Source organism: Mytilus galloprovincialis, chromosome 4, assembly GCF_965363235.1.
Source record: "Mytilus galloprovincialis chromosome 4, xbMytGall1.hap1.1, whole genome shotgun sequence".
In the NCBI taxonomy this organism is placed as follows: domain Eukaryota; kingdom Metazoa; phylum Mollusca; class Bivalvia; order Mytilida; family Mytilidae; genus Mytilus; species Mytilus galloprovincialis.
The window spans coordinates 75,615,885-75,630,655 of record NC_134841.1 but is presented as its reverse complement, the minus strand read 5'-3'; the positions used below and the strand labels follow the sequence as shown (position 1 = coordinate 75,630,655).

Sequence of the window (14,771 nt, the reverse complement as noted above, 5' to 3'; positions counted from 1 at the left end):
ACAAACATGTTTAACCCCGCCACATTTTTGCGCCTGTCCCTAGTCAGGAGCCTCTGGCCTTTGTTAGTCTTGTATTATTTTAATTTTAGTTTCTTGTGTACAATTTGGAAATTAGTATGGCGTTCATTATCACTGAACTAGTATATATTTGTTTAGGGGCCAGCTGAAGGACGCCTCCGGGTGGGGGAATTTCTCGCTACATTGAAGACCTGTTGGTGACCTTCTGCTGTTGTTTTTTTTTCTATGGTTGTTGTCTCTTTGGCACATTCCCCATTTCCATTCTCAATTTTATGCTTTCTATACAGAGAGTGTATTATAATTTCTTCATTCGGCTTTGTTTTCTTATCAGGACTGTCCTTTTCCAAACTTTATTTTTCAGTCGAGAGTCTATATGTTGTATTTGCCATTTCCTGATCAATATGAATAACTTACTATAAATCAAAGACGCAACTACATAATGTACAATGTAGCTCTCAACAAAATTAATAAATCTAGAACCACCCATTCCAATAACATAGAAAAAGTTTACAGTGAAACAACTTCAAAAATAAAAACATTGAAGAATACAACATTATATTTTCTGTGTATGCCTTACTTTGTAAATGAACTAGAATTAATAATGCTAAAACTCTTTGAAAGCTTAAATGCAATTTGGTATAGCTTGACCAAAACATATGTGTCCGCTATTGTCGATAACCTAGCTAACATATTCATCATGCAGACATCCGGTCAAATCTACGATAAACAACACAACTTACAACAATGTCAACGTGATGTTGGGTTTGGACGTTCTTTATTATGTGACGACATAAAAAAATCAATGGAGGATAAAAAACTTAATTCAAATAATTTGGGGGTTGTGGGGTTGGGGGGAATTGCTGCAAGTTTTGTTTAATTTTCATCGAGTTTATATATATCCTTATTGGTCAATCATTTTTTTCCAAAATTAAGTTAAGAGGGAAAGGTAGGAGGAGGGGGGTAGGGGGGTCTGTGAAAAAAACTATATGAAGTTTTTTTTTCATCCTACATTGAACTTTTGATGTCGTCCCTAAGGTATAATTGTTCATAAATAAAAGCGCATATTTTTCCGAAACAATTAGTGTCTCTTGATCAAGAAATTACTATGAAAATGAGATTCAAACTTCTTCATGCAAATTTGACCATGAGGGAATTTGGATAATCGTTTTGTCCCTTTGGTCAGATAACTCCTAACGTTGATACGTTTTTATACATACGAAATCTTGCTCATTAGCGGTAATAATCCCATTTATCCGGGCAAATGTTCTAACATCAATTCATTTCAAAAATGTAAAACTCAGTTGAGTAGGACATAACACATCAGATTGACACAAAGCAGAAAAACAACGAGTATAAAGACAACATACATACAGTACCGATCTAAGAATATTTGAAGTTACTAAATGCTCGTAGAAGCTATTTACAACTAACAATAAACATGAATTAACATACGTAGATATCCATCAGTTAATAAGTGTAAAGACGTCATAAACGTGCAGGCCATGACGTTGTGCATATATGGGTCAATTAATGTTCCTAACTGCATATCAACGCATAGTAAGCATATCGTTTGCATTTTATATAATACAATTTTGCATAGATTATTTCTTATAAAACACTTCTTGATATATGTTAAAGATTTGTTCCATTACACCCTAGTGGGACAACATTAACTTCTTTTTCGACATCTTTTAAAACAGCTCGAGTGTCCTAATTGATGTCAGATTATATGTATATACAGGTCTTTTTAAACTATTCCACAGGTATTTCAAACCAAATAAAAAAAAGTTAGGATGCATTTGTGACAAACTAAATAAGTTTATATAAAAAAGGGATATAGCATGCATGTATATACTATATGCATGCTATGTATGCTATATTCGGGACACAGAGTCACTCAGACTGGTTCAATTAAATCAGGAAGTCTAAACAAAACATTGGATTTTTTTCTCATGTTCTTTTGCCTGTACATGTGTTCTTTTCTTTCACTTTTCTTGTTCGTGCTCTGCTCTCTTTTCATATATCCTTTTCCCTTTTAAAACAGTTGGTTTTAACAAAATCTGTTTCATTGTCAAACTTATACCTTTCGAAATTTGTCTTGGCTAATGTACAAAAATAAGAAGATGTAAAATGATTTCAAATGAGACGGATAAAAAAAGTAACAGGGTACACACGTATGCCACGATAATAGGCCAACTTGTCAGCATGGCAAATGAGAGCTCCAGCGAGTAATGTGCAATATATTTAAAAAAAAATCGACAGTTATATTAATGCAACATATTTCAGAAGGAAAAAAATAAAAACAATAATGCACAGGTATTTGGCATGACATTCTTTCAAATCTATTACTTAGAATAGCAACGCTGGTCATATCCACGGAGGTAGTAGCAGACATTCATGTGTCATGTTATAAAAAGATAAGAGGCGTTGAAAAATATTTTGCCTAACTCTCTTTATTTATATTTATTGTCTTTTACTCCAAAGTCTAAGGAATGTATATTTGTGTCAGTAGTGTCATCTTTCACAAGATCAAGTTTGTACAAGAAACGACTGAAAACACATTTATCGAATTCTGCACCAGCTGTTTTATTGGCTTTTATCAGCTGATTATCTGGCTATAATTAGATATACTGCAAGATAAATGTGCAGTTCTTCTGTTGTAAATGCAGTGGAAGATAAAACAATGCTTAGCATCGATAGACACATGATCTTGGATGTCACATCAATTAAACAGATCATGTAAATCGATTGAAGAACAATCATTATTGATTGATTCCTTCGGATTAATCAATGTTAATTATCATTGGAATAACAAATTAATTACCGATGGTAAACAAAGCATGATTTTATTGGGATTACAACATTGAACCGGATAAAAAATCTGATACATTTTTTCTGATACATTGTATAATTACAAATAGACGGAGTTTTGTCAAAGTTGTATGTAATCCTAATGCTTCCATTTTTTTTAAAGGCTGAAGACATTTTTTTTTTTATTTAAGAAGTTTCCCCAAATAAAAAAAAACACCAAATAATACCGTTCATTATATTATTCCCCCATCCATAGAGGCTAACTTTTAAAAACAGATTAGGTATGAAGAGACAAGAAACATAAACTCAAACTAAGTTACATTATCAATGATTATAAATTCGTTCTTCAACTTCATATTTAATTTAGCTTTTAAATTCATTAGTTTAAATATTCTATTTGCTGAATTTAAGCAAAAAAAAAAAAAAATAGACTCAAGCAAATCGTACTTATGAAGTCTTCTGCATAACTTCTTGATTCGGGCGTCTAGAGATGAAAAGAATGGGGAGTATATCCAGGACAGGAGAATATATCTAATAAGGAAGATACAGAAAGAATGGGTATTCAAGACCTGCTCAACAATTATTGCTTCGTGTATACCTTGTAACTTTCGTTTGAATATTAAAAGGAAAAGGCATGTTGAGGAGTCTTCAATAGCTTGCAATAATTACTTTATAAAAAAGCTAAGAGTAAGATTAAAAACATAAATTATTTACAAAACTATTGTAAAGTCTTCCTGAAAACTGAATCTTGTGTTGACCAGCAAGACTTAATACAATTATTTTATCATCGACAACTAATGAAGATATCGATGGACACCATCAATTCCTTAGTTATCAAGAATTTGACAAAGAAAAGTTAGGTTGAGATCAGCTGTATACAAATCTATACTACTAAAGGAAGAGGCCGATTTCATTGAGCTGCAACTCCTCTGAAACCATACAAAGTTGGAAATATTTGTGATATGACGTATACAGTAACAGTTTTGCTCTTCCTAAATTTGTTTTAAAAACAATATTTTTGTCAAAATAAGAAGAAAGGATAGAAAATATGACTGTTAGGACTATAAAGATCTTTATTATATTGTAATTACATTATTTCGCTAAATTAAATGACATCCACCTTTTTTACTCAGGCGCAGAACTGTCCAAAAATGAAAATGGTGTTTGGCGTCGAACGTGGCGAAGTGATCAGCCCCCTTTTTATGTGTAAACACAGGCACCCGACGTCCGGACCCATCCCCCTTTGTTATGCACTTGCCAAATTGTATCACGATTTCGCTGGCATCTTCTAATGAATTTAATGTGTACGTATAATAAAAAAAAAAAAAAACAAGCATGCCACAAAAGAAGTACATGACGACAATATAAACCTCTGATACATTAAGTGGTTCGAACTTAAATTAGCATTGTCATTTATTTAACCAATGCAATATGTAAATATTATGTCATAACACTGTTAATAAGTAGGCGCAATCGTGTTTCGGTAATAAAATGTTAAAAGCAGCCATGAGCATAATATATATTTAAGTGTCATCATACTGAGTAAACAATGTAATAACACAGATTTGTCTAATAGGGTAAAGTATGGAGAAAAAAATAAAATCACACAAATTGAACTCCGAGGAAAATTCAAAACGGAAAGTCCCTATAATCAAATGGCAAAATCAAATAATAAGACACATCAAACGAATGGACAACAACTGTCATATTCCTGACTTGGTACAGGTATTTTCAAATGAAGAAAATGGTAGAATGAACCTGGTTTGATAGCGCTAAACCTCTCACTTGTATGACAGTCGCATCAAATTCCGTTATATTTACAACGATAGTTACGTGAAAAAAACAGACATAGGCAAAATAGTCACAATATGGGTACAACTGCTGAGACACAAATAAGAGTCAATATAAAAAAGAAGATGTGGTATGATTGCCAAGAGACAACTCTCCACAAGAGACCAAAATGACACAGAAATTAAGGTTCATCATAACAAATGGACACATATGGCCGTATTTTCACCTCAAAAACCACTCTGTGCACAGACTTACCTGTGCTGTTTGGAAAGTTTTAATGCCTAGCGTCCACTAGATATATAGAAGTTAAATGCAGTTTTTGTTTAAGAAAGATAAAATCTTTCTTGGTTTTTGATGGGTATTTTTTTCCCTTTCTGCAGAAGGTGCAAAAATAAACAAACACCTGAATTACTTTGATACTGTCCACTCACAGCTGACTCAGATAAACTCTTTAACTTACCTATAGTTGTGAAGATACCTGTTGTCCATGTCAATTAAGGACAATCAAAACAATACAAACCTGGTTTTTACCTGAGGGTGCATCTCATAGTTGTACCACAACTTAGTTAATTTTCACACCTTTTGCATGAAGGAAAAAAAATGCCCATCAAAACCCAAAAGAGATTTGATCTTTCTGAAACACAAAATGCATTTATCTTTATTATATCTAGTGGATGCCAGGCATTTTAAAAAACTTTTCCAAGTTCACAGGTAAGTCTGTATTCATAGTAATTTTTGGCATGTAAATACAGCCATATTTGTCCGTTTGTTATGATGAACCTTAACAACTATAGGTCATCGTACGGCCTTCAACAATGAGCAAAGCCCATACCGCATAGTCAGCTATAAAAAGCCCCGAAATGACAATGTAAAACAGTCGTACAAATAAATACCTGTACAGCCGAATACACGTTGTGATACACGTATTTATCAAAGTTGCACAAAATCGAACACGTAAAATGTTGTTTGTTTATAGTTAACACGTGTTTGATTAATTATAGTAAGGTCGGTTCGATTGGGATATTGAGTTCATGCACGAGTGAACTCAGGGGCCTACTTCGATTCGTCCAACTCCGGTTAGTAGAGTCTGTCGAGTTTACTCGACTGACAACCGAACACCCCGAGTTTGACCTTTTGAACCTACCCGAGTTTACTCTACATCAACCCTGGGTCGGGGCAGGTTTAGTCGAGTTTCAAGATGGCGTCAAATAAATGCAACAACAAAAAATGATACAAAATAACTGGTTTTTTACTAAATACAGCCGGAGAAAAGGGTTGACAAGGGAACTTATGTTTGCCTGCATTATGGAATCAATAAATATAGTTCAAAAAGAGGGACGAAAGATACCAGAGGGACAGTCAAACTCATAAATCGAAAATAAACTGACAACGCTATGGCTAAAAGTGAAAAGGACAAACGGACAAACAGACAAACAATAGTACACTTGACATAACATAGAAAACTAAAGAATAAACAACACGAACCCCACCAAAAACTAGGTGTGATCTCAGGTGCTCAAGTGTGTATCAACTGTGGGTTATGTTTATAAATAAAACAAAATCATAATTTTTTCTCGGAACGATTTTTGTTCTCATTTTTTTCACTAACAATTTTTTTTTTATCAGAAGCACACAGAATTAGGACTTCTCTTTATACTGACACATAACTGTATTTTTTTATTTTAATGCTGATCATATATATATTTTTTCTCACTTCCCTTTTGATAGTTAACTCGATGGAAGAGTTTTGACTTCGATTCGGAAAGGTTGCGCACATGCGCATTAACACTGATGTGTTTACTCGAGTCAACCCGAGTTGGACGAATCGAAGTAGATGGTTTAAAGTCATTCGAGCCATTGCAGTCAAAGTGTACAGTAGCATTTTGCAAAATAAATAATATTATTAAGCATATTATTTATTTTCAGATTTGTGGACCACAAGTACGGTGAATTTCCGAAACCAGTACAAGCTGCTTAATAGCTATATATTTATATTATACTCATATTTATAATTGAATGTGCACTTGTCTCTGCATATGGCGTTTCCCATGTAAGAGTTTGTGGTTATTTGATAAATATTTTATGTTCGTTTGAGTTTGCGAATTAGAATTTAAAGTTTCGTTTAACTGGGAGACCCTGAAGCATAAACTAATGCACTATTTTAAATCACTCTAGATTTGGTCCATCGGTGCTACAGATCAATGATAGATAATATATCGAATTTCTTACTACATCTAAACCTGGTCAAATTGACGATAAATTAACCCCCCCCCCCCCTTTCCTTTTCAAATTACATGATATCATTTTGCTTTTCAGCAGAGTAATATACAGAGATTCGAAGCTGACAAGTAATGAGAAAAGCAACAACTTTCGCATCTTTACTTTCCATTGACAAATAAATAGTTGCATTACCCTCCACGTAATAATTATTTTATTTCTTAATTAAAATTTATTTCCATGGGATTCTTGAACAAACTGAATCCTGATTACTCTACCTTCAGTTGTACGATCTCAGATTACAATCAACTCAAATTATATGTTTAATTGAATTGATATATTAACATTAGACAAATAGTGTTTGAAAGTTTTAATGTTACATCAAGCAATAACAATTTGATATACTGATACATCTTGTTCCACGTTATTCGATCTGTTACAGTACACTTTACAGAGTGTGTCTTCGTTGTAACGAGTAAACGTTGTGTACTATAGGGTTATTGCATGAATATTGGTGAATATTGTCCCGAGTAGAATTTTATATTGCACGAGCTTGCGAGTGCAATATATGTTCTACGAGGGACAATATTCCCCAATATTCATGCAATAACCCTTTTATTGTATAGCAATATAATATTTTAAAGTAAAACTTGGTTTAAACTAAGATTTAAACGTTGATGACGTCATGAATTTTGAAGATTTATTGCACTAGTGCAATATTAGAATTTATTGCACGCTAACTTTTGGTTACGTTCTGTGGGAAATATTATATTGCTATACAATAATACTGTATATTGCTAAGTTCTGTGTAATAATATTTGGAATTCAACTTGATTTAGCATTTTAAAAGTTTTACATGTCGAACACAAATAAATTTTACGTAAAAAAGTACAAAAAACACTAGTCTATGTATTTTTTTTAACGTTCGTTTGTTTCCATTTAGTAATTTTCTTAAAGTCATTTTTTACGGAAAATCAAAATGCAATATAATATTACAAGAAACTAAATTGTCAACCACATGAAAAACCATTTCATTTATACATATAAACGATTAAATAAACAAGGAACTTCAAAGTCAATTCTGTATTGTCCATACAGTCATTATTAATATGACTGATATTTTACAATAAATTTAAATTGCATTGCTTCGCTTCTTTGTACATACATGTACATGTAAGAATATATATCTAACGGATACAGTCGCTAAAGAAAAGTATTCAAGACCGATGACATTTAAAACATAAAAATCCTTAGACGTTCACAAATACAGCTAGAAATCAAGATTGACAAATATGTATCAAAGGGTCAGTCCGTTGCCAAAGATGGCACGGTTATTGCGCAATTCCGATATGAGATGGGGACACATTAAAAACTGGAAACATGGACATTGCGAAGAGCAATATTCTATCTAGAATGATAATAGTTATTTTACATTTTATCCATACCGAGGTGGACTGATTGATATCTTCGTCTACGAAAGCGTGATCAATTATATATATTTTATTATATCATATCGCTCCTTATATAAGTGGAGGGTTCCGCTTACATACATGTACGTGCTTGAAGCCATCACGTTCGTGTATTAAATGTATATGTTTTGTTGTTAGTTTCTGTCTTAGTAGGTGTTTTTTTATATTGATGACTTAAATTAAACCACGAAATGCCTTTTAAAGTATCTTTAGTGTACCGAATTATTGCGGTATGGGTACTGTTGTCGTTTACCTTGTTGACAGTCGTGTGGTGCAATTTTTAAATGGGAGGGGGGGGTCTCTTATTATCAGTTTTAATATAGTTGTATCCAATTCATATATAATTGATCCATAATTACTCCTATTTTAAAGATTCGAACAACTTACTTCATTGATTTATACTATAAGTAACATTGCACAAGTTTGTTGCAGCCATCACGTTACTTCATTAAACAATGCAATTAAGAATCGAAAATTAAAGCTGCTCAACTACAAACTTGTATCTACTTCCACGTGAATTATTGGATTGAAAATGTTCTTAAATTGCAAATGTGGCTTTGTTTTGTTGCTTAAAATATAAATACTATATACAAAAACTTGCTTGAATCAATAATTGATTTCTGGTGTATTCGTTGTATCATAGACTAGATTGTAATAGGTCCTACCTGACATTTCAGTTTATGGATTAATCCTTATAACAAGTAAAAGTAAGCCAAATTATGAAATATTAGCACTTAGTTTCAGTTCAAAATGGATTTATTTCTTTACATCCTCGCGTTTACTTTGTTTAAAAAATACACTTAAAATGGTACGTATAATGTCGCCAATACAATAACTAAATGGGTACTAATCTAAGCGAGAGCCATTATATACTAACATTTACGATATCATGTTCAATGCCAAGAAGCACTTGTTGTGTGTCTTAGAATGCTAATAAAAATAAGTTATCCATAACGTACTTCATCTTGAACAATAGTCGAACACACCAATATGATGTCGAACTATGCTACCATTACTCTGTTTTAAATTAGTTTTGCTTATTAAGTAAACACAATTATCATCGTAAAAACAAAAGAATTTATTGTTTATAGACTCTGCAGTAATTTGTGGTTTATAATGAGCTACCATGATATATTTACATACGTGGTGAAAGACACTGACTACGCTAGTATGGAATTGGTTGATTGGTTGAAGGTTTTTTTGCATAACGTTCAGGGACAAATATTTCATACATATTTAGGACAAGAAATTGTGATAAACCGTTATTTTAAATAAGTTATAAATTATGTAGAAATGCAAAATATTCGGAAATCAAGGAATTATATCAGAACATTGATCAGTTTAAAAACAATGCGCCAAAAAAAAACCCCTAATAAAATGACAAATCAATTCAACGGTCAAGTACATGATCTTTAACAGATGATTTCATACAAAGTGTATGAGCTATATATCGCTGTAAATCGGTTGTTAAACTATTCGACGAGTTTGTACGTGACTGAAGGTTGTATGAATTATGCATTTTATTTTCAAGTAAATATCTGCCATATGAAAATATAACAATAGGTTGAGCCCAGTTATAATCAGTCGATTACATGGTAGAAATCGGTCAAATTGATAAATCAGTCTAAACAAAACAGCTTATCATTCGGCAAAGAATGCTTGAGTTGTAATCGGATTTTTTAGTCAGTGTCTTTGAAAATACAGTTAAGACCAAAACAGAATTTTGAAGACTGCTTAATAAAAGATCTAGTGTACATGTGAATTTGACAACAACAAACCGACATTTATAACCAAACGACATCTAGTGGCCAGCATATATAGAATCTTCAATCCGTATCAGGTCTAAATTATCAGTCTATATATAAAAGTTGACTAAAGATCTTTCATCAACACCATTTCTCTAAATAATGAAAACATGTGAACAACTACAACACCGACGAGGTTGCAGAATTAGGAAAGGCATACGAAAATATGATGAAGTTAAAGCTGTTTTATTTAGATCTCAACCCTCCATCTCTTTAACCGCTATCAAATACAGTAATAAACAATATTGTTCCCACAATAACTTAATGTTTTTGTCTTATTTTTGTTCATTTGTAGTGATCTATATGAACAAACGTCCTGTTTTATAATTTGTTTGTTCCCGTAACTTTGTTTTTTGTTTTCTTTTAATAGTCGGTTATCGTAATATACTCAATCCAAGTTATCAACAAACAGTTGATTTGTTTTCATTTTTGAAAAGGGCAATACGGATGATCCAATTCTTTGAAGCAAAAAGAATATACCCAAATAAGTGTGGTATTGACTGATGTTTGTCTTTACGTATAGCAGTAAAGTTATATAAATGATAAATGCAAGTCCTTCTAATATGCATTTAAAAGAAATATCTGTAGGTCATGCAGATGTTTAAATAGCTTAAAATAATGAAATTGTATAAAAAGACGCTTGCAAACTTAAGAGATCGAGGAAATGCTATACACATAAACTATCTGATGAATGTTTTAGTGTGCCTTGTATTTTCCCAGTGTCGTAATTGTCCATCGAATTACTGTTGTTAAACGAGTTAAGCAAATGATTGAAAACAGAAAAGTGACAGCGAACCAATTAAATAATGGTTGCCGCGTGAAAAATTGCGCTTTCTGATCGATCTATATTCTAAGGTTCGATTACATACCTAAAACAAGATCATTTGAGAAACGGAGAATAACGGTCCTACTGGAGTTCAGGAGTTGAACGACCAATACAAACCAAAGCATCAATTATTTACATAATTCAACCTTGAGATGACAAAATTAAATGTATCCCCTATACCCTTGGTATACGGGTTGAATGCCGATTGACGCTTTCGTCTCATAGCTTGTTTAGCTTTAAACAGAAATCTGTCAGTTTGAAATTAATCTCTCTCCTGGGAGAATTTTGTTTAAATTGACTTTTATAAATATATGGGGAAAATGCCCATTTGACGAGTCAAGATATGTATTTCACTATGTTCCCTTTTATACACATTCGGGAATATAGCTCATTACATATTGTAAATGGTTTGAAAACCATTTTTATAATCTATTATACATATATACAGATAAACATAAAATGAATAAGCATTATTCAAAATGATAGACACGAGGGAATGCAATATGGTCAGTAAACTCTGCATGGGCATCTCTTCAGTACGTAGAGTTTCTATTTATATACACAAGTTAAAATGTCCAGTCTTAAGCAATTTAAAAGTTACTTTATCAAACGTCTTATCGTGCTCTATACATGCAAAGTTTCAGACGCCATATGCCCCCTTCTTCGTGCTTATGTATCATTAACTGTTTAAAGGTACTTCAAGTTTTGTTAAAAAGGAAAAAAGTTACTGATAAGCGAAAAAATATACCATACCAGAAGACGTAAAGCAAAAAATCGATACAAAATATCACTTTCACGAGCAAATTAGATAAATGAAATATTTACTTCACTAAATATCGAGAAAATATGGGGTAATTCTGCAAGTCGAATAATTCGTAAATAGCATAATGGTTCGGTTTTGCTGTCGACGTATCAGTAGAACAGTAAATATACGATATACGATGTCTGACTGTGCGGGTCATTTCTATCAATAATGATCACTGTGGAAAAACTGTTATGCACGTAAAATGATAAATTATTTGTACATTCTCCATCTAATGAGGTACACAAATTATTAAGATTAACATGGTAGAGAACAAAATTGCGGTTTTAACATACCAGTAAAAATGCTGACAGAGACAACTCCTAATTTTTCTTATTTCGTCCAATATTTGAGAGGCTGCTAATTCATAAAAAGACACCTCGATGCCAAGCTCATCATTTTTTTATCCATAAAACACTTTACAGTATTGTAACATTTATTGTTGCACGGTAAAAAAAACAAAAACCAATTGAAAGCAACCTGTCCATCTTATGGGTTGCATGTCTTGAATTCCTCTATTTTCTTTTTTTAGGTTTACAAATTAAGTTTTTTTATCAAGCAATTATAAGACATGCCATTTATAACAAACATTTCTAAAATTGTTATTTCAAATCTTTTGAAATTTTAAAGAAATTTAGGATTCGACTCCCTTTATTGACCTTTAGTGAAATTCTCTAACGTAAACAAAGACTTTAAGGACAAGGTTCACTTATGGCACAACATGGCCTAAAATATCAACTTTGTCTTAAAACATCAAAACGGTTACAATTTGGTTCGTAAATGAGTCTATTTCAAAAGTATTTAAATGCTAAATAAATCAGTTCTTTTCATAAAAGTACATAATATTCTCGAAAGTAAGCCCATTTTGGACATTTTGTCGAAATATGATGATTGTGTGCATTTCTCAGACCTAAAAGCTTTCGAAACACCTTAGCCGCCACCTACGATCCAAAATGTGGGGTAACCAAAATATTCCAATTTTGATAAAGAATTCATCAATATTAAAACTTTTTGGACCGAGGATGGCGGTCAATGTTAATTATAATGCCAAAAACAATTAAAATTACAAAATTTTTTTTATTTAAGGGACCATAGCTTCATAAATGTTAAAGAAAGGAGCAAACACAAATATATAATAGTTTTAGTAGTACTATCACAAGTATTCCTATGTGAAATTTGTAATTTCATGGCCCGATTTAAATACATAAAAAAAATTATTGCTAATTTTAACAATTCGTGAACCTTCTCCTCTGCCAGATAAGAGATATTTTTGCCCGTGTTCATTGCTGGTCGCTGGTCCCGCGACCGCCCGCTAGAAAATCTTCCGCGGCTCCTTGCTGGAAAAAAGTCAGATGAATTTGACTATTTTTATGTACTTTTGGTCATATATCTCTTCAAACGTTTCGTTCTTTTCACTTTTTACTATAATAAATGATATAGTACAATAAAAATAAATCCCTCCAGGACATTCAGAATCAAAAATGTATGAACCATTTACGATTTCATGGCCATAGTAATAAAAAAAATAATATGAAAAATTAATAAAACAAATAGAAGTTAAACTATAAAAGTTATAAATAATGTTTTGAACACGATAATTACAAATATCCATAAATCAAAATTTTATTCAGGCTTAGAAATCTTAGTGAATGTTACTTTATCAATACACATTGCAAGTTTTACAAGAAGCAAATGCATCAATTTGTATATGTAATACAATTATTATAAGCTTCCACTGTGGATATAACTTATAATATAAAAAAGAAAATGAGGTGTGGTTGCCATTGAGACAACAGTCTTCACAAGAGACCAATTGATACAGAAATTAACATCTATTGCATTGTCACCTATGGCCTTCAATAATGAGCAAAGTCTATACCACATAGTTAACTATAAAAGGCACCGAAATGACAAATGGAAAACAATTCAAACGAGAAGCTATAATAGGTTGGTTTCCAAATTCCTTCCTATTCAGTGTTTAGATAAATAAGGAAAACAAGTCGTTATTTTACCAAATATTTAGAAATGTAACAAAAAGTGAAAAAGATGCTAAAAGTGTAATTAAACACTAATAAAATAAGCAGATTTGGTACGCTTGTCAATTACAGTTATCTAACACAGTTCATATTAAGAGAATGTAGGTCACCCTAATTTTCGGCTTTCTAAAATGAATAATTTAAAACCAGTACCTATGAATTACGGACAAAATCCATGGAAATACAAAAAGGGAAAATTGTTCAAATATGCCCAAAGATAAAGAAAAAAACTTCGCCATACTAATGGTAACGTGTGACCATAATTAAGGTTGAAATGCTCCACTAATATGTGTTTAACGTCCTGTGGCAAATATTTCATGCATATTCGTGATGATAAAAATTTTTATAAGAAGTAATTTTTTAGGTTTCTAAAGTGGATTAACCACAGAGAAAGGCAGAAAGTTTGATACCACAAGAAGAGATGGACAGAAATTCTGTCACCTCCCCCTTTTGATGATTGCAAAGATTTCTAAAAATGGACAGTGCGTGGTACTCTTCTAACAAGGGGTATATTATGTCCTCATTCTGACAAGACTTGGCTATGTATGTGCCTCCCTCCCCTCCCCCCGAAATGAACTTTACTGTACACCAAAACGAACACTCTCTGTAGCTAAGTACTCATGGGGTTGTAGTTTTCTGGTTGTAATCAAATTTTGAATTATTCTAATTTTTCTACAGATGAAGATAAATATTTGTGTTGGAATTATCTCAAAAGACAATTAAGCATTAATAACTTGTACCACGCATACTACAGACCAATATATCATCAATGATCAAAGAAAGATTAATGGATCTATCTTTATATAAAGGATGTACTGTCAGTTTTAGCACCCCGAATGTATATAAACAATAGAAACAAATGTATATCTACGCAACACAAATCTAAATTTGTGAGAAAGAGTCAAACAAATAACTAACATTCGTTGTCAAAACTGTCATATGTATATACATGACACGAAATTAAAAGTTTATTGTCAAGGTAGAGCAATACAAAAA

The 14,771-nt window shown here is 32.1% G+C and overlaps 1 protein-coding gene across 3 annotated transcripts in view; it reads right to left on the bottom strand.

Moving 5' to 3' along the window:
* The window catches only part of LOC143072964 (Kv channel-interacting protein 4-like), a 207,789-nt gene that overhangs the window by 133,398 nt on the left and 59,620 nt on the right, over window positions 1-14,771 (bottom strand). The window contains exon 1 of one of the 3 annotated variants that reach the window (XM_076248151.1): window positions 8,972-8,994. The exons of the other annotated variants lie outside the window; for them this stretch is intronic. Within the exon in view, the coding sequence (XP_076104266.1) occupies window positions 8,972-8,978 (7 nt within the window). The 5' untranslated portion in view covers window positions 8,979-8,994. Of the gene's footprint in view, window positions 1-8,971; window positions 8,995-14,771 lie in introns of those variants that run through there. 3 annotated transcript variants of the gene reach the window in all.